Here is a 26,173-nt window from a genome sequence, read left to right as displayed (position 1 = left end):
AAGTATGAAGAATCTTTATCAATGGATATCATGTTGGGTTGTTTGAGAGGCTTAAAAAAGGAGTTTATTGTTATAACTTGCTCAAATGTACCTTCTTGAGGTTATATAGAAAAACAAGAAGTTTTCTAAGTTTCTTGGAGTCATCTACATTAGTGGAGTGTGGAAAGTTTTAGAGAAACTTAGAGATGTCCACACATTTCTACATTAAGGTGAAAGACAATAAAAAGAAAAGTATGAAACTATTTAGAGAGTTCTAGACAAGTCTCATTAATACTCGTATATAACCTTTGTTAAGAAGTTTCTAGATAATTCTGGAAATATAAAGAGCCTTTGTGAGTTTTATAGAGTTTCTTGGTTGCCTATAAATAAGTAATGATTATATTTGACCAAGACACCAAGCAATTGAGAGCTTTCTAAGTATAGTAAAATTTTTTTGTGCAATACTATCTTCATTTCTTAAATTGCCTTTCGTTTTCATCATAATTTCCAAGTTTTATGCATTACTTAGCCTTGCAAGTTAAGTATGAAGGCAAGATTGATTTAACAACATCAAATATCTTGAGTTGTCTAAATTTTAAAAACGGCTAGGTGATATTTGTTTTTTTTGTTTTTTGTTGAAAATAATTTGTTTTCAAAATTTAGATTGTTTTTTTATTTTTTATTTATGATTTATTATAAATTTTTTACTAAATAAAAAAAACCAAAATATGTAATTTTTTCTAAATAGAAATAAAATACTATAAAAATAAACAACATAATATTTAACACTATTAAGCATTAAGATTTTATTTAGAATTAAGTAAAAAAACAAACACTACCTAATTCTATAATATTATACCATAAATATTTAAGAACTTTCTATTTAAAATTTAGAATGTTCTCTAAATATGTTTTTTAATAAAATAAAATCATTTATAATGGCTTTATAAAAAAAGTACCAAAATTGATTTTTCAACCTTTTAAAATACACTTTAAATTTTGATAAACATCTGATTTTTTTCTTCAAAAATATTTTTTATATTAAAAATATTTTCTAAAAGCACATGCATCATCACACTATGTTAAATATAAAATATCTGAATTATTAAAAATCTTGAGGCATTTTATCAGCAGTTGCAGCTGAACGGACCCTAAACCTCACAGACCCTAGAAAGGACTCACGTGGGCCTAGGCCCCCGTCTGACGTAACTCGGCCTCATTGGCCAAAAATTTGCATTCTGAGCACTATTTTTTATTTATTTATTAAATAATCATCATATTAATTGGCAAACGAAAGCCTCTGTGGAAGACAGCCTCGCGACAGCAGCGCTCGGGGGTGGAAGCTCACAACACTTCATTTGGCGGTAAAAGCAAATCTTGAATATAAAAAAAATGTCAGTAACAGAGGCAATGGAAGAGGGAGAGGAGGAACAGCCTAATTTGGGCGATGAAGCTGAAGAAATTGGAAATGAAGCAAAGCAGGTGGAAGAAGAATATTCTTGGCCTGTGATTAGGTTCGATGTTCCTCCTCATAGAGCCTATCATTTCTGCCACCAGTTCAGGACTCCTTCAAACCCTAATAATTTTCTCAAGGGAGTTAAGTGGTATTAACTTTGACATTTTTCTCTGAAATCTTCTTCTTCTTCCAAATCTGCAATCCATACGGTTCCGGTTATCTCAACTGTTTGAAGAACCTTTTGTAGGTCTCCGGACGGCTCATGTTTCCTTACGAGCTCTGAGGATAATACTCTTCGTTTATTCTCATTGTGAGTCTATGTTATTCTGCATTTATTTCTATCAATAGAGCATGATTCTTTGCGTATTTGTATGAATCAAGTGTAATTCCGCCATTATTTAATTGAATTGAGTGTGGTTTTGCATATATTTATATGAACTGAATGTGAATCAATGTGCGTTTGTACGGGTTGAGAGTGATTCTGCATAGTTTGTATCTCATTGTGTGGCTTGGTATTGATCTGTTCTAAACCATTGTGTGAGGCAAGGTGAGCTAAGAACTTTATGTCTTGTATACGAGGGATGTTTAGGCGAAATGTGAAAATCGGGTTTAGGAACCTTAGGATTACTGTTGCTATTGGATGTAGTGGCAAATTGGGGATGAATAGGAACAATATGATGTCTAGGTATTTTATGTGTCCTACTGGTTTTCTTTTCAAGTTTGTAACCTAGTTTCATATAGATGTTGCCAAGGGATTTTATTAGATATGTTTGCTTTTGATGTTTTGAGTATAACAAAGTAATGCAGTCTGCTGGATAATGTCTTCTGTTATTTTTTTGGTAAATTCTATCTAAATAATGATCAAAATTGTTTGGATTAGCAATTAGTGTGCTTTTTTGTAATGCTTCTATTAGCATGATGGTTTCTTAATTAATGCAGTGTAGAATTGTTGAATATTTCTGATCACTTAATACTTTATTCTTTATCAGACCAGAAAATGGGAGTGATCATCATGAAAGTGCTTGTGATGAAGGTAATATGCTTGTGCACTCCCATTTAAGCTTAGCTCTACTCTTGTGTTATAATTTATTGCTATACTCATTCTTTTAGTTTTACACTTAATCTGCAGATTCTTATGCTGCAAGCATTGTTGTCAGTGAGGGAGAGTCGATACATGACCACTGTTGGTACCCATACATGTCTGCTTCAGGTGCTCTGTAATATTTATTAATGAGGAGATAGTATTAATTTTGCTTCCAGTTACTTCAAATATCTTTTAGTTTATACTCAAATTATTTATAGCAACCATTGTTTTTTAAATTGGTAGTTTAATTACAATGCTTGTTGATATTTCAGACCCAGTTACCTGTGTTTTTGCAAGTACTACTCGGGATCATCCCATTCACCTTTGGGATGCTGCTTCTGGTGAGGTATAGAACTGTTATTGCTAGCATGCTTGTTAAGGAGATGATGGAAAAATATTTTTAACAGAGGAAGATTTAGTAATGGCCTTGTCAAACACAGAAATGAAATGAACTTTCTATGCATTATTTTCTGCAGTGTGATGATGCAGTGCTCCCTTCCCTTAGCATGCTATAATTTGCTATGCTTTGCAATCAATATCATTAGCTATTTTTTTTTTTTTTGGCTTTTTGGCTGGTCCAGTATGACATTATTTGGTTACTAATAACTGTTTTTAACTGAAAATTGCAGCTGCGTTGCACATATCGAGCTTATGATGCTGTGGATGAAATCACGACTGCCTTTTCAATTGCTTTCAATCCTGCAGGAACTAAGTAAGCAAGATTTATTTTGAATGGCTCATAATTTGCTCCCTGTTACTACACCTAAATGAATTTGTCAAAGTTTTATGTTTGAGAGTGAAATTTTGCCTTTCAGATTTTAATGTGGATAGAATTCTTAGATTCCAATGGGGCTGGCATTTTTGCAGCCATCCACTTCATTTCTAAAGAATCCAAGTCTGCTGGGGAAAACAAAATCTAGAATTATCTTAGCCTTCAAGCAGGGAACTGGTTGTTGTTTGCTATTCACTTTGCTATTGTTATGGATAATGAATTTCAGAAAGACATTGTTGCATTTTTTATGGGATTCCTAATAAGATATGATCCTGTTTAAATATTTTATGGTTACCAATATCATATTTGGAACTTTGGCAGATGAAGAGAGATAGGGTTCTCCATTTACTTTATGTAATACAGAGGATGGTCTGTTATATGAATTTTACAGTTCATTAGGAATATAAATTAAGAAACCTACACTTATCACCTTCTTTCACTGATGAAAATAATGCAAGGGACATTCTATTGGAATATTCAACTTCTTACATATCCGCCTGCTGTTTGGTGTCTCTGATCAACTAGTCTGTACTGTCACCGTCAAGGTGGAACCTCTATTTCTTTTTTTGATAGGTCATCAAGATGAATTCGTCTGCATATAAGGAAACAACAAGTTGAAGGAAAAAGAACAATATGATAATGGTCCAACATGCCAATTATTATTCTTTGCATGCATGATGTCTCAGTGACTGGGAAGTCTATTGCTTCTTTTCCAGGCTGCATGAATCTTGTAATCCCATGGTTTTCAATATCATTTCCTTGCTGGAAACTCAGCAACTATAATTGTTTTTCATGGAACTCTGCATGGGTTATATACTTGTTCTTAGGATTCTTTGGGATTACACAGGCCTTACCATCCTGTGTGTTCCAGTCCTGTTATGTTGGATGTAGTGAGGAAAAAAGATATTTGACCTTTTGTTTCCATTAAATGAAGCAGCAGAACTGGATCTTGAATGTTGATTTTTGTCATGAGATTCATGGTTCAGCTAACATCACAAACTGGGCAAAGGAAGGGGTTTGGAAGGCTATAGTCATGGCCTTGGGTAAGTATGTTGGATGCTAATGTGCAGGTGTCTCCAATTTGTTTAGTCACCAAAGCTTACAAGACATGACAAGGCTGAACAATGAAAAGTTTCTATTTTCTTCATCTTTGCCTGTGTTTAAATGGAAATTTCAATGTGGTAAAGCTTGTTAGACATACATACTTTCACATAGTTTGACATTTTCATTTCACAACAAATTAAAAAGGTATCTAAAGTGACTTCTAATCAACCAGTAATGTAGTGCTCTCTTCCTTTTTCTGACACTCTGTTTGGTTCATGTCCAATAGTAGGCATGTTGGATACATATCCATACCATGTCATATTGTGTCAACATAGGTAATACACACTTTTTTCAAGTGTCCATGCAACATTGTTGGATATTGGTGGACCTAATCTATTTGTTAATGTGGCTGATATCACTATGAATGTCTTGTGCATTTTCTTGGCCTTCCTGATCAACCAATTCAAACTTGATAGAGTATCAGATGTAAGAGCTTCAACTTTAGAGTACATTTGTACTGCCTTAATAATTGTAGGTCTTGTATAAATAGTAGTTTTACAGCAGCTTTAGCCTTTTCAGCTATAAGTACTGTGTTATTGTACTTGTTGATTTGTTTCTTTCAGTTGTGCTAGTTTGAATCAGTTTTAAGCATTGCTGAAAACTATGATGCTAGAAATGTGATCAATTTAAGCTCCTTTGGCTTGTGAGGTGCCGATATTTTAAGGGGGACCATTTATAGTTCATCATTTTTGTGCTATTTATCATTGTGTTTTGACTACCATCAATGTATCTTTCAGTCTGGTATCTACTCTTTCAATTAACTAGGGTTTTACTGTTATGTATGAAGTCCAGGTCCAAATTAAATGATGATCCAACAAGCTTAATCATTTTTGACCATAAGTTTTTAAATTTTCTTGTAGAATATTTGCTGGATACAACAAATGTCTAAGAGTATTTGATGTACATCGCCCTGGTAGAGATTTTGAACAGTATTCTACAATTAAAGGAAATAAAGAAGGGCAATCAGGTACCTATTCTTAGTTTTTCTTCCTAAAATTTAGTTACCTGATGAATGCAACAAATTGTAAAGCGTTGGTTAAGGATCACAATAAACATTGTATTTTAGCATTTTTCCTCTTAAGAGTCTGAAGCAGTTTCAACTTGCCTTTTTCCCTTTTAATTTTTCTTCTCTTCAGTGTTTCTAAAGGAGTGTGCTCTATGTGGCTAGATTGTAGTTGAGGAAATCTATGAGTAGTAAAAGCGGGTGATAAAACATTGGAATGATGAAGTTTGATTGTAAATCAATTTGCTTTTGAGTAATTTCAATGTTAGTTTGTGTACCCTGAGCTTCTTTGTTGCATACAGGCATTATAGCTGCAATTGCATTTTGTCCAACTCATACTGGGATGCTTGCTACGGGTTCTTATAGCCGAACTACTGCAATCTATAGGGAAGATAACATGGAACTCTTATACATCTTACATGGCCAAGAGGGTGGGGTCACAAATGTAAGTGAGCAACCATTTGTCATTCATTATCCTAATTATAACGTCATCAAATAACTCATTCAGGTGAAACACCCCTTTTTCCCATCTTCAGGTCCAGTTCTCAAAAGATGGCAATTTTTTGTATACTGGAGGCCGAAAGGTAAAAAATTATGTACATATTCCTCATTTCTATTGCAAAGTTCTGAAATGATGGTCAGTCTTTGTATCTTGTGTGATCTTCAAGGACCTCCACAGTTAACATTATCTTGATCTGGTGAAGTTCATATTTGATTGTTAATATGTTGATATCAAGTGTACATTTGTTTTTATTTTGTAAGTGCATTTGACAAAGTTTTATCCTTGAAAACCTTACAGGACCCTTATATACTGTGTTGGGATATACGCAACACTGTCAACACTGTGTACAAGTATGTCTAGCAGAATCCTTTTGCTTGTATGTTCCATGTTTGTTTTTCTTGAATTTGAGATTTCCTGTGGTCAACCGAGGCAGGCTCCATTTTTCTTTATGTAATTAAATATGTTGAAATGCAATGAGATTTAAGTGCTTTCACTTTTCTGCATCTTGTAATTAGGCTTTATAGATCAACTGAAACAACCAACCAGAGGATATTTTTTGACATTGAGCCCGGTGGCCGACATCTTGGTACAGGTGGTCAGGTATCATTTTAGCCTTTATCCTTTTGCTGTGGTTGATCATGGTGTTATAACAAAATCAATTACCTCTTTTTATCTCTTTCTCTTTTTTCTCATTGTGACCTTTGGTTCCAGGATGGCTTGGTTCATATTTATGATCTTCAAACTGGGCAGTGGATATCATGCTTTCAAGCTGCATCTGGTATGACTAGTTGACATGTTATTTGCTAGAAATTGCCATGATAAATTTAATTTTGCATCTATTCTGGGTTTCTTACCTATTTTAAATTGGTTTTTGTCTTATATACAGACACCATTAATGGTTTCTCTTTCCATCCATTTCTGCCAATGGCTGCCTCATCATCAGGCCACCGGCGATTTGGAATTCCTGAATCCAATGAGGATTTGAGCCTTGGTATATCTGGTAACTCCTAAATCCATATGGTGTTACTACAGGGTTCATTTTCCACCTTTCCATTTAATGTGATTAACATATTGAACAGCCAAGCTATCATGAAGTTTGTGGTACTTCGAATTTGAATAATTTGTATGACTTGAGGAATCCCTAATTTCAAAAATCAGGTGAGACAATGATCTCGGGTTAGCAAACCAGTACACAACAATGACAAAACAATTCAAAATTGGATTATAACAATGATTAGAATCCAAAAAATAATAAAAGATGTAGGCATGAGAAAGTAAGAGAGTTGAAATTTTCTAGAATTTGATGAAAGACAGCCTGAGATTGAGGAGCATTTCTGCATGCTTGTTACCATGGATTAGGCAAACTTGAGACAATAGTGGTGATTGTCTGAAAAAACCTCAAGCCAATTAGCTATATCAGCAAAAGGAAAATGTTGTTTTTAACACTTAGCTTACAGATTTTGGTTGGAAAGGTCACTTTTACTCTCCGAGCTGCACTTGCTTGTTCTGAATGGAATATTGTTGCTGACTTCTTACCGAATTTGAATTTAAGAATACATGTGACGTCAATAAATGGGGTCCTAATCTGGAGGAATCTGGAGGATCCCCTTCAAACTGATTGAGACGACCAAGCCTAAAATTTCTTTATGTTTTCTGTAGGTGATGAAAACTGTGCTTCAGTGTGGAGTTTCTCGTATTTGAGCAGCTGAGAATGTTCCCATAGGAACTTAAAGCAGCTAATCTAAAGACAGAAACCTACACTCACGGTCCTCATGCAACTCTAAAAGGTATGTATAACTACATACAGGCCATCAGTTTTTGTCAAGGATGGATTACTATCATTTTACCTTTTCATTGTACATGTAACATCAAACTTTTTGATGTAACCTAGAGAACATCAAGAGAGATGTGTCATTGAGAGAAAGGAGAGGCTGAATGCACCCAATTTAAGAAATTTGTGTGTACATTACACATGAAAATCCATGGCAATGTTGCATCCAATCCCCTTTTTTGGGCTGTCCTTGGTGTTTTTTCAATTTATTTGTTTGATGTTGGGTTCATTGCTTATATTGGAGGCTTTGCTATTTCATTTGACATACCTTTTTCAATTATCTTAAATTGGAAGTTTCTTACCGTTGAATTTAGCTATACAAATATTTGGTTAAAAGGGATGAAATAATCCCCAAAATCAGAAATCTAACCATTCCTATGTTTTTTCTGAAAAAGTAATTAATTTTTTACATAAATGTTATTTTCTATTTTAAGTATTTACATGTAGGTTTTAAAAGAAAGAGTTATTTTTACAAGAAAATAATGAGGATATTTTTATCCAAATTATGCCAAAAAAGGGTGAGAGGTTAAATTTCAAAAATTGGGTTTTGAAAGACCCTTTTAATCAAATAACCCATAGTTATATTGGTTGATATCAACAAGTAACGTTTAGTTGAATAGTAAAAACCAAAACATCGGCGAAATGATTTTTATCTAGTACAAGGCCAAACTGTGCCTCCAAATGATGTGCAAAAATATTTTAGTTGTAAATAAAATCAATGCTAAATTATCAAAAAGTAGAATAATTCAAAATGTTGGCATCAAATTCTTTTTTACATATTAATGTTGAATAAGATTTCATTACTCAACCAAATTACACACCCTCAACCATTAATCACAATTACCTTTCTTTTTAGAATAATGCTATATTAATTAATCTTACTTATGTTACTATGCCCTTTTTAAGAAAATAAAAATTAATGATAAAAATGGATTTATGATTTTCACTCTAATGTAAAATCTATTTAACTTTTTATTTTTAATCAATTTTGTATTTATAAATTTGAATTTATTAATTCTAAATTAACAAGGGAGAAAAGGAAAAATAATTGGAGATTATAGGTATCAAATTTCTCACAAATATTAAAATAAAATAAATTTCATTACCCACTTAAATCATATAGCCTATATTAAAATTATAAATGACCCATTTTCTTTGTGGTAGAAAATTTTAATTATTAATACCATATAAAAAAAAATTATTACTTTATTCATTTGAATGAGAAAGAAAGGGAAAATTATTTCCTTGCCTCTTTATGGGTAAACTTTTTCCTTTTGTAGATAATGTTTTATAAATATCAATTAAAATTTCTCTTCCATAATATTTTAATATGTATTAATTAAAGTGATTACAACAAAAGGGAAATAATGGTTCTCTTCTTCAAGAGAATACCATTTTAAATAAAATAAAATAAAAATATTTTTTTTACCCTTCTTAAAATTAAAAAAAAAAAAAAAAAAAAGAAAAAAAAAAGTAAAAACAAATGTCTTTCTCTTTTTTACTGAACTTTTGTATGCAACAGATAAAGGGTTTTTTTTATTCTTTAGTAAAGTGATGTAAAGAAAAAAGGAAAAGTGATTTAAGAGGCTACAAAAAATAATTACTACGAAAATCAGCTGCAGAAAAAAGGAAAGTGATTTTCATAGAAAGAGACAAAGGACTCCACCTGTCTTCATCAATCGTCAGAACGACACCGTTTTATAAATACCCACGAGCCAAACGCAGCCATCTCCGCCAGTATCGTCCGCTGTTGGAGTAACAGGAGTGCGCAACGTCACTGGTTTTTCTCAGAGCTCCTCCATTTCCAGCAAAGAGATATCTCATTTTCTCACAATTTCCTTCGATTTATCGCAGAGAAACACACTTGAATTTTTTATGAAACAATCTGTATTTTCTTTGCCTGGGTGATTCCATGGCAGGTCCGAGTAGTCAGCCCCAAAAGCTGTCCCTTTCACCAGCTCCGAAACGATTCAAGAGAAACCACCCTCAGAAGGATCTTCCTTATGATGTTGTTGAGAAAATCTTCTCTTTTCTCCCGATCAAGAAGGTGGTGCAATTGGGAACTGTGTCTATGCGCTTCAGAAATTCATGGTTTATAAACCGGAAGCTTCATTTCGACGAGGACTTCGCGAAAGGACGAGGGCGTGAGGAGATCATGTGGATCTTGAACAGCGTCTTCAGACACCATTTGGGTTCTAAGATCGACAGCTTCAGACTGTATTTCAATCACGATGGCATGGAGTCCAAAGCTGAGAGCTGGATCAGGAAATCGGTTAAAAAGGGAGTGGAAGAGCTCGATTTGGACTTCCGCCAAGGGAAAGAGCCATTTCAGATTGTTTCTGATCTTATTGATGTTGAATCCATAAGGGTTCTAAAGCTGTCCTTCTGTGAACTCCATCTGCCTCTCAAGCCTAAAGGTTTGTGTTCCTTGAACACTCTTGTCCTCAGGAAAATGCCAGCCTCTGAGGGTTTGATTCAGACAGTGTTTGCCAACTGTTTGCTGCTGGAAAATTTGGAGCTACTGCACTGTTCTAAAGTCTTCCATTTGAAGATTTCGACTGGAAAGTTGAAAAGGTTCAGGGAGTTGAAGGTGGTGGAGTGTACTGATCTTTCTAGTATTCATATTTCGGCTCCCACACTTCGCTCCTTTTTCTACCACGGCTATTTCAGCAAGCTGAGTTTCAATGGCAGTCTACCACAGCTGAAAGATGTGATTCTCTGTTGCCCACCTGCAAGAAGTTGTTTGGAGATGGTTCGGACCAGAAATCTCCTACTGAATCTTGTTCATGTCGCTTGTCTCACTGTTTCCAGTACATTTCTTGAGGTAATTCTTCTCCTCCGGTTTATATATATATATATATATATATATATAGTCTCAAAACTTTAATTATTATGGTTTTTACTCATTCTTATTGGTTTGTGTTGATGTTCTAATCTAGGGGCTATCTCAAAAGTATGAGAAGGGAGATCTCAGAGCTATGCAGTTCTCTTTAGGGAATATGAAGGAACTTCATCTGATCATGGATGCAACCAGCTTTTGCAATCCTCATGACATTTCTTCTTTTATCCGAAACTGCCCATGCATCGAGAAGGTTTTCATTGATGTGAGTGTATTCATTAGAATTTTAACTTATATGTATATCTTTAATTCGATTGGTTTCTTATTACTTTCCCGAATCTTATGCAGCTCAATAACTTTTCTTTTGGATGCGGGTACTACTGGGAGTTCCATGCCAAGAAAAAATTCCAAGAAGATAGCCAGCCACTGAAGTTCGAGTTCCTGAAATATGTTAAGTTGAAGGGTTTCAAGTTTGAAAGGCCCGAACTAGAATTGGTGAGGCTCTTCCTGGAGAAGGCAATAATTTTGGAGAATCTAGCTCTGATCACTCCCAAAAACCGTCACATGCAATTTGGTCATGTAGATGCACAAGTATATAAGCACTGTTTTCTTACATGGAGAGCATCTCCAAAAGCCAAAATAGTTTTGTATGAAAAGGACTCCAGTTCAATTGTACCAAACCATTTGAAGACTTGGTGCTAATAAGGATCATCAACAGTCATGGTGATCAGAAATATGTAACTCTGTCCTCATACAGACATGTCTTGAGGGTTTGAAATTAAGGAAAATGATTAAACATTCTATACCCAATTTCGTGGCAAGATATGAAATCAAAGGAAATAGGGATACAGTAACATTTTTCTTTTCTTTCTTTTTTTTTTTCTCCTTTTTTAAAGTATACAAGTTGTTTGGTGCACTGATCAATTTTCCTAGAAGAAATGTTGGAAGTTGGGTTGCACATTATCCATCTAAGTTATGTTTGAATTTGTAACCAGATCAAACCTTTCAAGACAAGATTAAATACAAATCGTATATTTTGTTGTAATAAAAATTAGTTTAAAGGAACCAATGTATGACCCGAAGTTTTCCTTGTGATACTTGTTCTCTGACAAAATGAAAATATATTGAAATATATTTTATGTGAGAATTAAACATTGGGTTCATAAAGAGATAAGTACCAATCCCTATAAATAGTAGGTATGATTTTTGGTGGTGGGACAAATCTCTTAGAGAAAGGATCACAACTAATTGTTTTCACAATTGTGATAAAAATATGCTAAATAATGATCAGCTTCATAAAATGTTGAGCCACAAAATGTTGTTTTCATTTACTCTATAAACTAGGGTTAACTCCAAGATACATTATGTAAGTCGATGTTTGTATGGTACTCATCTTGATTTCCAAGCCATTAATATCTGAAAAGGCATGAAGATTGGGATGATTGCTTCGTTGTCTAGATATTGCCAATCAATCTTTATTTATTAACTAATCTTTCTTCTCGCTCCTCCATAGATCTGTAATTAGTTTTTTCTTTCACATTGGTAGCATACAATAGTACTTTAAAGTGCCTAAAATTGTTTAAATATTGCCATCAAATAATATGTATACCTCTCACCATGTCATCTTTATTAAGAGTGTTTTTTCATTTCAAGATATTAAGCTAGCCAAGTAGACAGTGGATGTGAATGGACATTACCATTGTGGACTTCACTTGATAATACAATTACTATCACCACTCTAACACATTTCCAAGTTCAAATTACAAGACTTAAGTAAATAATATTTATATGAAAGGGAGTAGGTTATCATAAATGCTTGATATAAAGCTCTATTTGGGCTTATAAGAGATGTTTGTTTGTCTTATCTTGCAAGTTCATAGGGCGCAATAAGGATATTATTGTCTACATATGGAGTCTTTTGAACCACAAGGCAAATATTGTGTTTGTATAGGAACTAACATGATATCTCATATTGGTAATTAGGAGTAGAAGTTCCTAATACTTTATATATATATATATATATATATATATAGTAAACTCTTCTTAATTGGGTAGACATATTTCAAAGTTGTGGGGAGCTTTAGTTGGTATGTTGTTGATATTTCGCCGAAATATCGAATATCGGTGATACCCAAATCTAAAATCTCCACCAAAAGCTTGATCATAGGAAAAATTGAAGAATATCAACAAAAGTCATTGATATATTGGTAATACATCAATATGACTAATGAAGTTGATGATGTTTATTTTGGATCACATGCCATTGTAAAAAATTGAAGAAATATTGACAATTTTTGAAAAATTCGGAGAAATATAAATAAAAATCAATGATTTTTTGGGAAATATCGGTCATGTTTCCATTACTTCCCTCTTCCTCTAATCAACGGCCAAAATTGAAAGTAAGGTGATCCAATGGCCAGAATTTCGATGATGTGGACAAGTCCAACTAGCCCAGCCTGAAATTTTTTTAAATGTGTGCAACGGCAGGAGTTAAAACAAGCCCAACCCATACAAGTTAAATTTTTTAGTTATATCCAATGGGCCAAAAGTTAAATTAAGCCCAAGCCTACACTTGTTAACTATGATAGTACAAGAGTATGGAGCTTTGTTTTCTTTCAAACTTTGGATGTGGGATTGTGCTCTTAGTTACACTTAAATAAAAATATAAAAAATATACAAAGAAAGGACTAAAACTAGGTTCTTGGATTTGTACTAAATAGTCTATACCATTGAACCAAATCTCATTTTATTTTAAATGTCCACATAAAATTATCTATCTATCTCTATATATATAAATAAATTAATTTTATTTATCTTGTTATCTATTTTTTATACTAATTAAATATAAACCAAATATAAATTCATAAATAAAATAATCAATATTTTTAAATAAGAAATGTTTATTTAAATATCATCATTTCCCTTTTAGTAATTTATTAATTTTTCAACAAAACAACATTAAATGTTTATTATTATTATTATTTCTTATATCATTTCTTTGAATTTTTTTCAACATTTTTATGAGTTCCGATCAATTTTCATTTGATTAATTTTTTTGTTAAAATATTCATTAATATTTTTCAATATATCCATAAAATTCAATGATTAATATATCTATGATTACCAATATTTTCATCCATAATTATAATATTTCAGATGTCCCGACACTATACATGTCACTCTTCCTATTTAGACACATTTTAAAGTTGAGTCATCAGTTATATGTAGAAATTACATTATATATATCACTATATGTGTAATGTGTTCTTAACTATGTAGGAATATGTGAGAATCCACTAAGTTCAAACCTAATAATATCTATGTTAGATAAAACAAATGATTTTAAATATGGTATTATCCTCTCTTTTTTTTTAATAAAGATATTTTTTATATCAACATGTATATAATTTTTAAATGAATATGCATAATTACTAGTTTTCTTTGTAAAAAAAAAAAAAAGTCACATGAAAGATAAATATAAAATAATTAAAAAAAAAAACTAAACCAATACAACTGGGAAAATAAAAATAAAAATGTATTGAATATTTAGGGTTGGTTTGACTATGTTTTCTGAAATTTGTTTTCAAAAATTATTTTTTATTCTTTAACTTAAAAATAATTTTTAAAACCAAGTTTTAGAAAACATGTTAAACCAACTCATGTTTGTTTTTTATTTTTAAAAATTGATGAAAATAACTCATACTTGTTCTTTAAAAATTATTTTATATTTCACTTTATTTTTAAAAATTTATTTTTTTAAACAATAATAAAATAATGTTAAAAAAATTTAAAAATAATTTTATATTTTTAAAAACAAAAAACTTTTTTTAAATCATATAATCAAATAAACAGAAAACTGTTTTTAAATCACATAATTAAATAAATTCAAAAGCATTCATAAGAAGAGATTGAAGTTTACTTATAAGAAAGATTAAATGAGATCAACACATTTAAGTAATTGTGTCCAATTGGAATCGAAAGTAGTTTGTGTGTTAAAGTAATTCAAAGGTGAGGTTAAAAGAAGAGAAAAAGTAGCTTTGGTGGTAAGCACATGTCGGAAGTGACTAGAAGAGGAATTTTTGGGTTGTGGACCGGAGATCAAAAGTAGTTCGAGGTCCGAGGGTGCTTAAGCGCGCTAGCATGGAAGCGTTCAAGTGCCACCATGGAAGGCACTCGAGGGTCAACGCTTTTATGATAGAACCTTTTAAGGAAAAAAAATTAGCAAAAATTTTCTAATTTTCTAAAAATTGTTGTTTCCTTTGTATGAAAAATACTAAAATCCTAAGTGGAATAAAAACATAATTAAAAACTTTATTTGGCTCATAGAGAAAAAGTCCTAAAAATTTAAACAAAACATTATTATTATATCCTAAAATTAACATTTGACCTAGAAATCTTGATAGGACAGTAAGAAGTGAAGGATTCAGGTTGTCAAACTTCGATTCAATGTTTGAATATGAATATGAATATGAAGAAGGCATGTCATGTGGTTCAGACATTGTTTTTATTTTTTTATTTTTAAAAATAAAAAACTTCATATAAAATATAAAAACTCTTATAAAAAATTAGATTTGCTTTATATTCTTAAAAAGGCTTTTAAAATAATAATAAAAATTTAATATCATAAAATTTTAATTAATTTTTAAAAATTATTATATTTTTAATATAAACATTTAAAAAATTCTTATATTTATTGTATAATTTATTACTATTTTCTTTTTTAAAGAACTTGCAACAAAAATAAATGTTGAAAATTATTTTTGATTCTTATGAGAAAAAAAGTGAATCACTGTTTCATATAAGAAAAAAAAAAGTTAAAATTTTAATAAAAGTGGATTTTCATTTATATCATGTGCATGATTAATTCAAACTCAATCTGAATTAAAAAAAAATAATAAATTCAACCTCAACCTAACCCAATCTTTAACTCAAAATACTCAATTTAACCTCGTTTATCTAATTTCAAATTGAATGGTTATATTCGAATTGAAGATTTGAGTTGGTCAAGCTTATCACATTTGCATAATTCAAAATTCATTTATAATATATTTTAAAATTATTTTTTTATATTTATATGAAAATTTTCAAAATTTTAAGATAGTAATAAAAAAATAATTTATATATTTTTTTAAAAATAGAAAAAAGCATATGATATAATATATTTGATATTTTTTAAATTAAAATATATATATATATATATATAACTGTTAATATGTATTATAAATATTATATAACCCCACTCAAATATTCAAAATGATTATCTACATCCGTGGTGAATTTAGGTTGGTTGAATCCGGCCACTTGCACTCTTTTTTTGGAACGTAGCTTTGGTGGGGGCTTCCCTCACTCCAGTTGGGAACGAGACCAACAGCTTTCATAATTTGAAAATTATGATGCAAAGAGAGGAGAAAGCTCTGGGTACGGAGGGTACGGGTAGAAAGTAAACATGAGGGCTGTGAAAGAACTGATACAAGGTTAGACCAAATATGAGACTTTGAGATCCAGAGGTTTGGTGATTGAGCTTTATAAGATAGCAAAAGTTGTGGGATTAAAATAATGAAATTAAGGACGAACCGGCTGTTGTGCGAAGGAAAGGATACGTGGAAAGTAAATATTAATATTAGAGGAGTGATGGAAAGACGACCAGTTGAAAGTAGTTTGATGTTTATAACTTACAAGATGTTGACACAAATAGTTTGTCACTAAGGGAATAATTAAAATTTATGATGAAATGATGGGATAAAAGGAAGAAAAAAAAAAAAAAGAAGCTTCATTTACTTTGGAAAATATTTTTAAGAATAACTTAAAAAACAATTTTTGAGAATTGTTTTATAATATTTTATAAAATGTTTAAAAACTTCAAATATTTTTAATTTTTTATTTGTATTTTTTAAAAAGAAATTTTATATGTAATGTCTTATTTTTAATAATTATTTTTAAAAATAAATCTTAGAAAATAAGTAAAAGTAACTTAAAATAATTAAAAATATTTATGAAAATAATTTCTGTTTTTACGAATATTAAGTTATTTTCTATTTTTTAGGTATTAAATATATTTTTCCACGTTCTGTTTTTTCTAGATAACAAAAAAAACTGCCTTAAAAAACACGTTCATATTATGAGGGTTAGGTTTGCTCTAACCAAGTGATGCTATTTTTCCGTCTTTGGATCCCGGCCCAGTCAGACTCTTCCCCGGGTTCTTCACCAAGAAGGAACCCGAATTCATTCCTGTTGTGGGCCCAACCGATGGTAAAGGTTGAGGTCTTGACGCGTTGTTGACTCATCATTTAGTTGGCCTAATATGGAATTCCAATCCGAAGTCGCCAGCCGCCTATTTAGAAGCCCGGTCAAATGAAACTATTGGCCAAATTATCACCTACTCCTCGCCCCTGCCTTCTCCCCGCGTTCCCACCGTCAGATATCCACACAACGATCCTCTGGCGCTAAACAGCTGTCACCGTGACACGGTCTCCAGATGATCATTCGCCACGTGTGCGCTCCACAATTGCCCACACCGCCGTGTCCAACAGAAACGTGTTAGATAAGGAACCGACACCAGCCGACTTGGACCGACCACGTCTTCCACGTCCGCATCGCAGCATCCAGGTTCTTTCCCACCACGGCTCATATCCTGACACGTGTAACCCTGCAACGGCTAGTTTTAACCGCCTCAAATATATCTTTAACCTAGAGAAATCGAGAAAGTGCTCACAGGGACCAGGGTTTCCTTATACTTTAGACTTTTTATTCACAATTTTTCCTAAAAACAAAAACATATATAGGGTAATATATTAACCAGCGGAAAGTTGCAGTTAGAAGACTGGTTGTTTCCGTTTTGACAGAGTGTTTTCAACAGCAGTAGCCTGAAATTTGGTGTTGATCCAAGCGAAAATCCAGGTTTGTGTCTCTCAAAATAATTACCAATCGTGCCACGGATTCTCAGTGCGGTTGAGATTCATTCTGAAAATTTTTGGATTCGGGAGTTTGGGACTCTCGTTTTTTATTCGAATCGGTGAAGAAATGGCATTAGGAAGGAGACATGGATCACAGATGAAGGGTGGTGATGAAGAATTAGGGTTAGGGTTTGCTCCAGTCACGCGGTCATTGAGTAGAAAGAGAATTCTGGTTTCGAGTAACACAGAATCTTCATCTCCGAGTTCTGTTCTCAGGACTCCATTGAAGAGGAGATGCGGCGAAATGGTGGAGGAGAAAGCAGAAAAGTCGATGCTCGAAGCTATGCCTCAGGATATTTTGGTAGGTAGCAGATTTATGAATTTAACTTCTATTGATATTTTTAGATTTGATTGAATCATTTTTTATTAATTTACCTTCTATTGATGTTTTAGATTTGATTGAATGATTTTGTATTAATCATACGATTTCCTTTCTGCAGATTAGGATATTGTGTGGTGTGGATCATGATGATTTAAAGCAGCTTTTCCATGTATCAAACACAATCAGAGACGCAGTAAGTTCCCCATATTTTGAAAAATTCGTTTGGTTTGATTTGTTCTTGTTTTGATCCGTATTTGAACCCAATTTCTGTTTGCAATCAACAGACTTTGATAGCAAAGAAGTCGCATTTCGCATATAGTACTCCTTCAAAGGTACAAACTTTTCGAAGCCCCCTCGATCCAGAAGAATCCAGTGGTTTCGATGACCTTCAAACCCCAGATGCACCTAAGCAGTCGAGGCATTTTAGGTCTCGACTGAGGGGAAGAAAGTTATCCGGCATCGCGATAGCGCTGTTCTCATCAGATGAAGAGTGAGTGCTGAACAGAGACACGAGGGCTGTGTAAATGAATTGTTGTATGATAGGATGTGATGTGGGTATCACGTCTTCATTTTGCTTGTACATGTCAACAAATCTTTACTACTCATCCCGTCTTCAACCATTGCATTGAAGTTGGGTTGCCTTGTTTTCATCTGTAAGTAAATGTATTCCAGAGATATTCTGTTGAAGAGCAACTTCTCTGGCTCTTCTCTTTTGATAAAGTTCGTGTGCAATCCATTATTGCATACCATTTTTGTATATAAAAATGAACCTTCCAATCATTTTGTATTTTCTTTATTGGCGCTGTGGTTCCATTCTGTGTAGAATATGAAAAGCCATCATCAGACTGAATCCTTAGATGATCAACATGAAGTAAGAGATGCACAAAGGAATTGATTATTGTATAATATATATGTCTACTGCGATGCCACATGGAATTCTCTTTTCTCAACCAAAGCGAAAACTCTTTTGTATACGGTTTTTGATAATTGCATGATAGAAATATGCTAGTGAAGTAAATATTTTCAAAACTACTTAAACCATGTTTTACTTTCTTGGGCATAATTGTATGTTCACTCACACCTGTTTTGTGGTCTTTTCTTCCTCTCTTGCCTTCTGTTTAAGCTCTAAATCACAATCTCATAGCTTCTCCAATGGCCCATTACAAATAAAAGGTATATTTTAAAAGTAAAAAAAATTATGGAAAAGTTTTGTTAAAGAGACTGCACAAGACTTAGATCCCAAAAAGAGACTTCAAAAAAAGGAAAACTTTGCATAATAAGACCCCCGTAAACTTAATCTCAAAAGGAGATTGGTCTAACTTATTGACCCCAATGAGCAATATGCCATTTTTATAAAAACATCTTAGTATTTTGCTATCTTATTTATATAAAAGACCATTGAAAGAACACTTAATAAAGATAGTGGAGAGAGTGTTGAAGAAGTCATTTCAACCATGCTCACAACAAATCCATAAGAGTAAAACCATTTGGGGGAGAGCTTGAATGAATTTGTTTTGAGTTGTATGGGCAATGAATGGGTATGGAAAATTTGTAATGAGTATAGATTATTTGAAAGTTTATCTATATATGAATGAAAGATTGAGTGGTTAAAAAAAAGGAGATTTTGTTATACTAGGAGGGAAATTTGGGGGAGAGCTTGATTGAATTTGTTTTGAGTTGTATGGGCAATGAATGGGTATGGAAAATTTGTAATGAGTATAGATTATTTGAAAGTTTTATCAATACATGAATGAAAGATTGAGTGGTTAATAAAAAGGAGATTTTGTCATACTAGGAGGGAAATTTTTGTAGACTTGTGCATTTTGTTTAGATGGTAAGAAAATAGAAACTCAAATTTGTAGAAGTTGTATTATTCCCAAATTTATTACTTAAGCTAAAAAAATCAATATAATAATGGAGTTTGAATATATTTGAAGGTGAAATAGAAGAAAAAGTTGACATTTCACACCTACATGGAAAGACATTTGAAGTAAATAGATTTACGTTTTTAGAGAGATAATTTTCCAAAAAAAAGAAAAAAAAGTAGAGGAAATTGTATCATTTCCAAATTGAATGTTTGGCTTAAAAATCAAATCTGATAATAGGATAAAACAGAAGAAAAAAATTAACATTCCACACTTAAATGGGAAAAGATTTAAAATAAATTAATACAAGTGTTCAAAGGTTGAAAGACCCTTCAAAGAGGAGTTAATTGGTTGTAATTTACAATAAAGGTCAATCTCAATTATAGACTACACCAAAGCTGAAGTAGGTGTTTTTAAACAAATTCAAGAGATCTTCCTGTGCATATTATCTGGCATTAAGATTTTTCATAGCTATATTCTTTTCTTTTAACAATTTTTTAACAAAAAAAATAAAAGTTACATGTAAGTGTAAATATAACACCACTTTCTCAATAATTTATAAATGTAATTGGCATGCAAGTATATCATCATTCCCCAACCTATATTCATAAGAACAATAAACTTTTTAACACATTTCTAATTACTACTTGATATCATAATCAAATTGCTTATTATTCAAAATTTTCAAAGGATAATCAAATTCATTTCAACTCATTTTTCACTTATCCAACATATATGCCCAAGCATGAAATTGAGATCTATAAATGAAAACGAACAAAAGAAAAGAATAAGAAAGATAATAATATCAAATTTTAATGTGGAAAATCTTCTAAAAGATGAAAAATATTGAACTCATTAACAATAAAAAAAACTTCTATTAAATAACCAAGTACAAAGTTTTACCTTATCTTAAATTTATCTATCCTTCCAAACTACTTGACTAGCATTTTCCAACTTCGGCATCATACCTTCTTTTTTGGAGCGCATTAATTGGAGTCCACTCCAAACTTAATCTCTATCTCTTCTTGAATTTGTACAAGAAAAAAATGAGTTTTCTCTCAAACCTAAATCAAGAAGAACACAATAGATGAATGGAATAAATGAATCAACCCATTGTTTTGCATTTTTTATTTTTTATTTTAGAAAATCCAATTGAAAAATGATTTGAAAATCAAGATAGAAAAGAATTTTCTCAAAACACTCTCTTAATTTGAATTGAGAAGAGAGCTCAAAGGGAGTGAAAATTGAATATTGTTATTCCTTACGAAACCATTTAAGTTAAATATAAAACGGAATCTTTGATTCAATAGTTAAAGCAAAATTCAACAAAAGATGGATTGATTTTACCTAATTGAATTGATCATAGAACAAGGCACAAAAACACTTGGTAAAAAAAATTGTTATCTTGGCCTCCTTAACTCTTAAAAGATAGTTTAAGAAAAAAATAGCAATTTAAAAACTTGATTGATTCATATTCACCTACACCCTCAACCATATACCTTAACCCCTAAGCATTTTTAATATCTTGATCTTTATTAAGCAAGTATTTTGAAAAATGATAAAAAAAAATAAAAAAATAAAACCAAGTTCTTTTGAATGCATGTATCCATTTCATCAATCTGCCATTTTATTTTGTCTTTAGAACCATTCTGCAGTTCTTTAAATTCATTGCAAAATATATACAGACAGAGCCTTATCATCTAAGACAGGATACTGGTTTTAACAAGGAGTGAAGACGAATGGGGTTTATCCATGAGCTTTTCTTCTTTATTTTGGAGATTTGCAAACGTTCGTATGTCTGTGTTGGGTGTGAATAAATGATGATTACCCTGGATTTTATGCTACGTCTCTGATGAGATAGGTCCACTCCAATTGTAGATACTGATGGATGTCTTGTTTGGGAACTTGGCTTTTCTTTGTATTTTCCTTCTTGCAACAAGGAATTTGCTCAACACAGTTGGTGGAGCCTCCAAGTAAAAGCTTAAGTTGATTCTTTTCATGAAGATACTTGTTATTTCTTTGTTTGGTAATTTTAAATGTTCTATATGCCTTCCATTTCAGCTGGTATTGAATTTACTGATGCCGTGAACAAAAGAAGAATGTTTTTGATGATTTTTCCTTTGTGTGAGACCATGTATTGCCGGTAGTGGGTCCTATCACTAGAACGGAGTTGTCTTAGTGCTCAACAGTACCATTTTTAGATGTACACCTCTAACAATATCTAGAGTAAATATTTCTTTCCCATTTTTCACCACAACTATGCAGTCGTTTGTGCCTGGGGGAAGGATTCTGATCAAAGAAACAAATACCAAACACTGATGGTTAAAAAAATTTCATTTTTTGTAAGTCAATGAAGTCCAATTAAATCAAATTTAAAGAAACTTCATAAGAATGAGCCCATTAAGCTATCCAGGCATTTGGGCCGTACATAAAAATGAGTGTAATGAAATGCAGACAAGATGAGAAAAGTTTAGCTATGATAGTCTGATCATATGCATAGCAGCTCAATGATTATACTGGTGAGGAGCACTTTGGTTCAAGTTGTGCACTTGGCGAGGTGTGATGGATGAAGCGGGTAAGTGCTACTGGACTGCTTCATGATTGATGATTACTTTGATGTCAAATTAAAGGAAAAATTCTATAACCCAAGTGAGGCCATCTGTGCTTGATGGCACAGAATGTTGAGCGCTCTGTGAAATGAGTGTAATTGAAATGAGAACAAGTTCAAGAAAGGTAAGCTGTGAGCCTGTGATGGTCTTTTCATATGCAGACCATTCATCACAACAGCAAAGATGGTGGCTTGGTCCAAGTTGAAGGTGATGAAGGACAAGTAAGGCCTAAAAGAACATGAATTGTGAAAAAGCACATTCAAGTGTATTTAACAAGGGTTTAGAACAGAATGGTACAGTAGTATATCTGTGCTGCCCATAGGAAGTTAATAAACCTTTATATTGAGCTTGAGTTGATTGACATTGGCTTCTCTTTGTAAAGTTATCCATTTGTAAAGCTATCCATTTGTCGTTCTCTTATTCAAAGTGAATTAAAAAAAGGGGCATTGCTGATTTGTCTCATTCTTCTCAAAACTGTACAGGTACAAAAACCTTTTGCTAGCAATCCTCATTTCTAGTTACTTCAAGATTTTTCTTATGGCCATGATGGTATGGTTTCTTAATGTCCCTTGGTTAACGGTAATAGTTTAATAGTGGAAGCATATTTGAGAGTTCCCTCTAACTTTGTATATGTATTGTGCAGGTTTGGAAATTGCCATCCTCTGTGATTTTCATCATTGATGTATTTGTTCTATCATCCAACACTCTGGCTTTGAAAGGTCAGAAATACTTTCTTTCTGCTGGCTTTACAAGGTCACAAATAACCATTTTGCATCATTTGTTTAGAATTTGTCTGTGACCATGAATAATTGGCATATCACTCCTCTTTGCTGTGTTGGTTAGAGAGTCGCTTATCTGCTTGTCTAATGTGCCTATCAAAAAAATTGAAATATCTGCTTGTTTGCAACAGTATTACATTACCTTTCTTGATGAAAAATACATTTTACTTTAGCAGATGGGATTCTTACTTACAAGGTTAATTTCTAGCTTTAGAATTCACCTACTGCTTCAGAGATACCGATACGCTACATCAGATGGAAACTTGTTATTAGCTGAAGGATGCTCAGATCATGACAACTCTGTATCTTACAGAACCTAGCCCTAATGCCCATATTTAATTTGTGATATGATAAACACCTCCAAGTTAACTTGCTAATTAAAATTCTAATCGAAATCAGTGGTTTATTCTATGCTTATAGCCTCATCTGACAAGAAGTGCCTTTGTTCAGACGCCAAGAAAGATATTCATGATGGATCTAAATCCTCTTAGGCATTTATTATGTTGGAAGGGGAAGGAAATGGTAGTCTAGGAAGCAAAATTCAACACAATAGTTATGACTGTTTATTTTTTCATTAGATTTCTTGTCATTCTGTTAATCACAGTTTTCACCTTTGAGCAGTGGATGTTTTGTTTTGAAATAGTTCTGAAAGAAGATCAATGCTTTTCTTCTTATTATTGTTTTAGCTAATCTATGGCTATTTTATTAGGGGAACATAATGTTTAATTTGAGGAGTGATGGTGCTTCTAATGAGTTTCCACTCTGTAGTCTTACATCAAAGAGGCAATAGAGGCCCTATTTCTCTGAACTACATTAATTTTAGATGAACTAGGTCATATTCCAAATTTTGTTTTAGTTTCAGATGGTGCGGGCTTCATTAACGTGTCTACAGATGTGATAAATGAGAGTCTTCTTTGAGCTTTGATTCATAAGTATTTCATGAAAGCGTTGCTGAGAATGCTGTTTAACTATAATAAAAAATAACTCTAAAAGGGAAAGAAATGGGTGTCAGGTCAGGGAGTTATTATCTTCTACAAGTTGATATTAAAACCCTTTCAAGGGCAGAGAAGGTCATGAAGGTTGGTAAGGGAGGATCTATTTGTAAGTAGAGCCTCTTAGACAACTGGAAGGTCATAAGAAAGAATTGCAAGACCAGCCATGCTTCACAAAATAAAATACAGTGGTGGCAGCCATGAAGTAACATTCTTAAAGGAAAGTTCTTTTAAAATGAAGAGATTCTTGCTTTGATTGGTGGAGGAATGGAGAGCTATGGAAGTAACTTACAGGGGCTGAGCATTTGTATTCAAGGTGGTCTGGCCATTCTAGACCTTCTTGATATCCCTTTTACTTGGTCTATCACTACTATACACAGGAATTTAGTTTGTGCCTGTACCCAGCTCTGTGACCTATCCACCCCTGTACCGGAGAGAGTCACTATGGTGGCAAGGGACATTTTGGTATTTGAGGCTGTTTTTGCATTTATGTTAAAAGTATTTAACAGAAAGCAATAACAGGTATGTAATTGGAATAATGGCTTTGAGCTCAGAGCTTAGGCAAGAGTATGATTGAAACCCTTATCATTTTTCTACTTGGATATAAGAATACTGTCTAACCACATAATCCTTCTTGTGTGATTGTTTGCTTTGTTGCCAACCCCCAACATAAGCCCTTATACATGCAAGATTTATATGCTAATTTGGAAACAGTTGGATCGTTGTGAGATTAAAAATCAAAGATCAGAAAAATTATTCATCCATAATTGATATTTGGGGAATTCTATGCACATAGCCAATGAGTTGAGCTTAATACATTAGGTTCAGAATGTTTTCCTCAGACAAGTGTCCGTTCACTATTTTTCTAGTAGGTGCACCCTGTTAGTGTGCATGACCTCTATGCATTACTGAATTTGGTTTCCTCTGGCCCTAATCTCAATCAAATACATGTTTTGTGGATTACTAACTAAAGTAGCAATAAACTTCATGCTTGCACTCATCACCTCTCTCTCTCTTTTATTTTGTACCAGTGATCACTGGCTCAGGTATGAGCAGATGCCCAGAGGCCTGCTTCGTTGCACATGCTGTTAAGTTGTTTGTCAGTCAGAGTTGACCAGCTTTCATTCATCAAGATTTTTACAAGATTTAAACATATTTAGGTGTGAAATGCCAATTTATAGCGTTTAAGCATTGATTTGGATTTGAGTTTTATTTGTAACTATTTTTGTTTGTTATTCTCTGCTAACCCACCTGCAGTGGCTGAATCATGCCCCAAATATGAATGTAAGCAAGGTGTGGTAATTTTGTAGAAGAAGAATTATTTATTGTAATGAAAATTGGTGAGTCTGTTAAGTCTTTCATGGCATTTTAACAGGGGAAGTATGAAGTATGAGATGGGGCGATCCCCATTATCCCTCTGGAAATCCAAATAACTGAATGTTTGGGAAAGACAAGTCCCAAGCATTAAAAGAGAAATCCTTGCTCTCTGTTTGGTTTTCAAGAAAACAGAGCAATAAAAGAAAACAACACTCTCATTTCTATGCCTCATCTTTGGTTTCCCACAAAACACACACACAGATCAACCAATCCAAACACCCGAATCATTTCTGGTGAAAATTTTACAATTCAAAAATTTACTTACTCTTCTCATATTTTCCCTGCATCTAAACTAAAATGATTTTTGTACAAGAAAACATTCCCAAACAGAAAAGACCGATAATCTAACAAATATTTCAGTTGCAGCTGTAATCCAAAATTGCAACAGTTCCACGGCTGTTCAAAGAGAAGCCATAGAACTCAAAATTTCCAGCAGTAGCATTCCCAAGCTATAAAGCACTCAGAGCAGGATCCAACCCTCTATTTGGTTACCAAGAAAATGAAGAAAAACAAAAGAAAACCACATTTTGATTCCTAAGTTATATCGCTGTCACTTTCTTTTACAAAAAATCCAAAACAAACGAAACATAAAAATTAAAAAATAAAATCTAAAACTCAAGTCAACTAAGCCAAAGAGTCACATGGGTATTCTGTATACACCAGCGGTGGATATCTAGATGGTGAAATTTCACAATTCAAATTCTCT

The 26,173-nt window shown here is 32.7% G+C and overlaps 4 protein-coding genes across 5 annotated transcripts; all 4 read left to right on the top strand.

Moving 5' to 3' along the window:
- The first annotated feature begins 1,157 nt into the window (after window positions 1–1,157).
- LOC100267300 (uncharacterized) lies at window positions 1,158–7,917 on the top strand. 2 transcript variants are annotated; one of them, XM_019218032.2, is made up of 14 exons: window positions 1,158–1,583; window positions 1,683–1,745; window positions 2,425–2,468; window positions 2,565–2,645; window positions 2,792–2,865; window positions 3,149–3,231; window positions 5,256–5,362; window positions 5,701–5,843; window positions 5,935–5,982; window positions 6,198–6,250; window positions 6,416–6,500; window positions 6,612–6,678; window positions 6,787–6,900; window positions 7,560–7,917. In XM_019218032.2, exons 1-14 carry the CDS (start codon window positions 1,372–1,374, stop codon window positions 7,607–7,609), a joined length of 1,224 nt encoding a protein of 407 aa, XP_019073577.1. In that variant the 5' UTR covers window positions 1,158–1,371; the 3' UTR covers window positions 7,610–7,917. The 2 variants fall into 2 exon arrangements, with proteins under 2 accessions (XP_019073577.1, XP_059596179.1); XM_059740196.1 differs by having other exon boundaries at window positions 1,257–1,575.
- Window positions 7,918–9,476: 1,559 nt separating this feature from the next.
- Window positions 9,477–11,380, top strand: LOC104878088 (putative FBD-associated F-box protein At1g61330). Its single transcript, XM_010647844.3, has 3 exons — window positions 9,477–10,555; window positions 10,671–10,835; window positions 10,919–11,380. Exons 1-3 carry the CDS (start codon window positions 9,644–9,646, stop codon window positions 11,270–11,272), a joined length of 1,431 nt encoding a protein of 476 aa, XP_010646146.1. The 5' UTR covers window positions 9,477–9,643; the 3' UTR covers window positions 11,273–11,380.
- Window positions 11,381–17,232: 5,852 nt separating this feature from the next.
- LOC100854225 (F-box protein At1g61340) lies at window positions 17,233–18,625 on the top strand. The gene is made up of 3 exons (XM_003634948.4): window positions 17,233–17,824; window positions 17,964–18,038; window positions 18,130–18,625. Exons 1-3 carry the CDS (start codon window positions 17,591–17,593, stop codon window positions 18,337–18,339), a joined length of 519 nt encoding a protein of 172 aa, XP_003634996.1. The 5' UTR covers window positions 17,233–17,590; the 3' UTR covers window positions 18,340–18,625.
- Window positions 18,626–22,426: 3,801 nt separating this feature from the next.
- LOC104878085 (protein ARV 2) lies at window positions 22,427–25,443 on the top strand. The gene is made up of 4 exons (XM_019218029.2): window positions 22,427–22,540; window positions 22,802–22,868; window positions 22,963–23,038; window positions 25,122–25,443. The coding sequence occupies exons 1-4, from the start codon at window positions 22,503–22,505 to the stop codon at window positions 25,202–25,204; spliced, it is 264 nt and encodes an 87-aa protein (XP_019073574.2). The 5' UTR covers window positions 22,427–22,502; the 3' UTR covers window positions 25,205–25,443.
- The last annotated feature ends 730 nt before the right edge of the window (window positions 25,444–26,173 follow it).

Source organism: Vitis vinifera, chromosome 10 (assembly GCF_030704535.1).
Source record: "Vitis vinifera cultivar Pinot Noir 40024 chromosome 10, ASM3070453v1".
NCBI lineage: Eukaryota > Viridiplantae > Streptophyta > Magnoliopsida > Vitales > Vitaceae > Vitis > Vitis vinifera.
The sequence above is the reverse complement of the archived record's forward strand: the minus strand, read 5'-3'. Positions and strand labels throughout refer to the sequence as shown.

Coding starts and splice junctions, on each gene's coding strand:
- LOC104878088 (XM_010647844.3), top strand. CDS start 9,644: ATGGCAGGTCCGAGTAGTCAGCCCCAAAAGCTGTCCCTTTCACCAGCT. Junction 10,556..10,670: donor TTTCCAGTACATTTCTTGAG/GTAATTCTTCTC, acceptor GTTCTAATCTAG/GGGCTATCTCAAAAGTATGA. Junction 10,836..10,918: donor TCGAGAAGGTTTTCATTGAT/GTGAGTGTATTC, acceptor AATCTTATGCAG/CTCAATAACTTTTCTTTTGG.
- LOC100854225 (XM_003634948.4), top strand. CDS start 17,591: ATGGCATTAGGAAGGAGACATGGATCACAGATGAAGGGTGGTGATGAA. Junction 17,825..17,963: donor CTATGCCTCAGGATATTTTG/GTAGGTAGCAGA, acceptor TCCTTTCTGCAG/ATTAGGATATTGTGTGGTGT. Junction 18,039..18,129: donor CAAACACAATCAGAGACGCA/GTAAGTTCCCCA, acceptor TGCAATCAACAG/ACTTTGATAGCAAAGAAGTC.
- LOC100267300 (XM_019218032.2), top strand. CDS start 1,372: ATGTCAGTAACAGAGGCAATGGAAGAGGGAGAGGAGGAACAGCCTAAT. Junction 2,646..2,791: donor CCCATACATGTCTGCTTCAG/GTGCTCTGTAAT, acceptor TTGATATTTCAG/ACCCAGTTACCTGTGTTTTT. Junction 6,251..6,415: donor ACTGTCAACACTGTGTACAA/GTATGTCTAGCA, acceptor TCTTGTAATTAG/GCTTTATAGATCAACTGAAA.
- LOC104878085 (XM_019218029.2), top strand. CDS start 22,503: ATGGTGGCTTGGTCCAAGTTGAAGGTGATGAAGGACAA. Junction 22,541..22,801: donor TTGAAGGTGATGAAGGACAA/GTAAGGCCTAAA, acceptor AAAACTGTACAG/GTACAAAAACCTTTTGCTAG. Junction 23,039..25,121: donor CAACACTCTGGCTTTGAAAG/GTCAGAAATACT, acceptor ATTTTGTACCAG/TGATCACTGGCTCAGGTATG.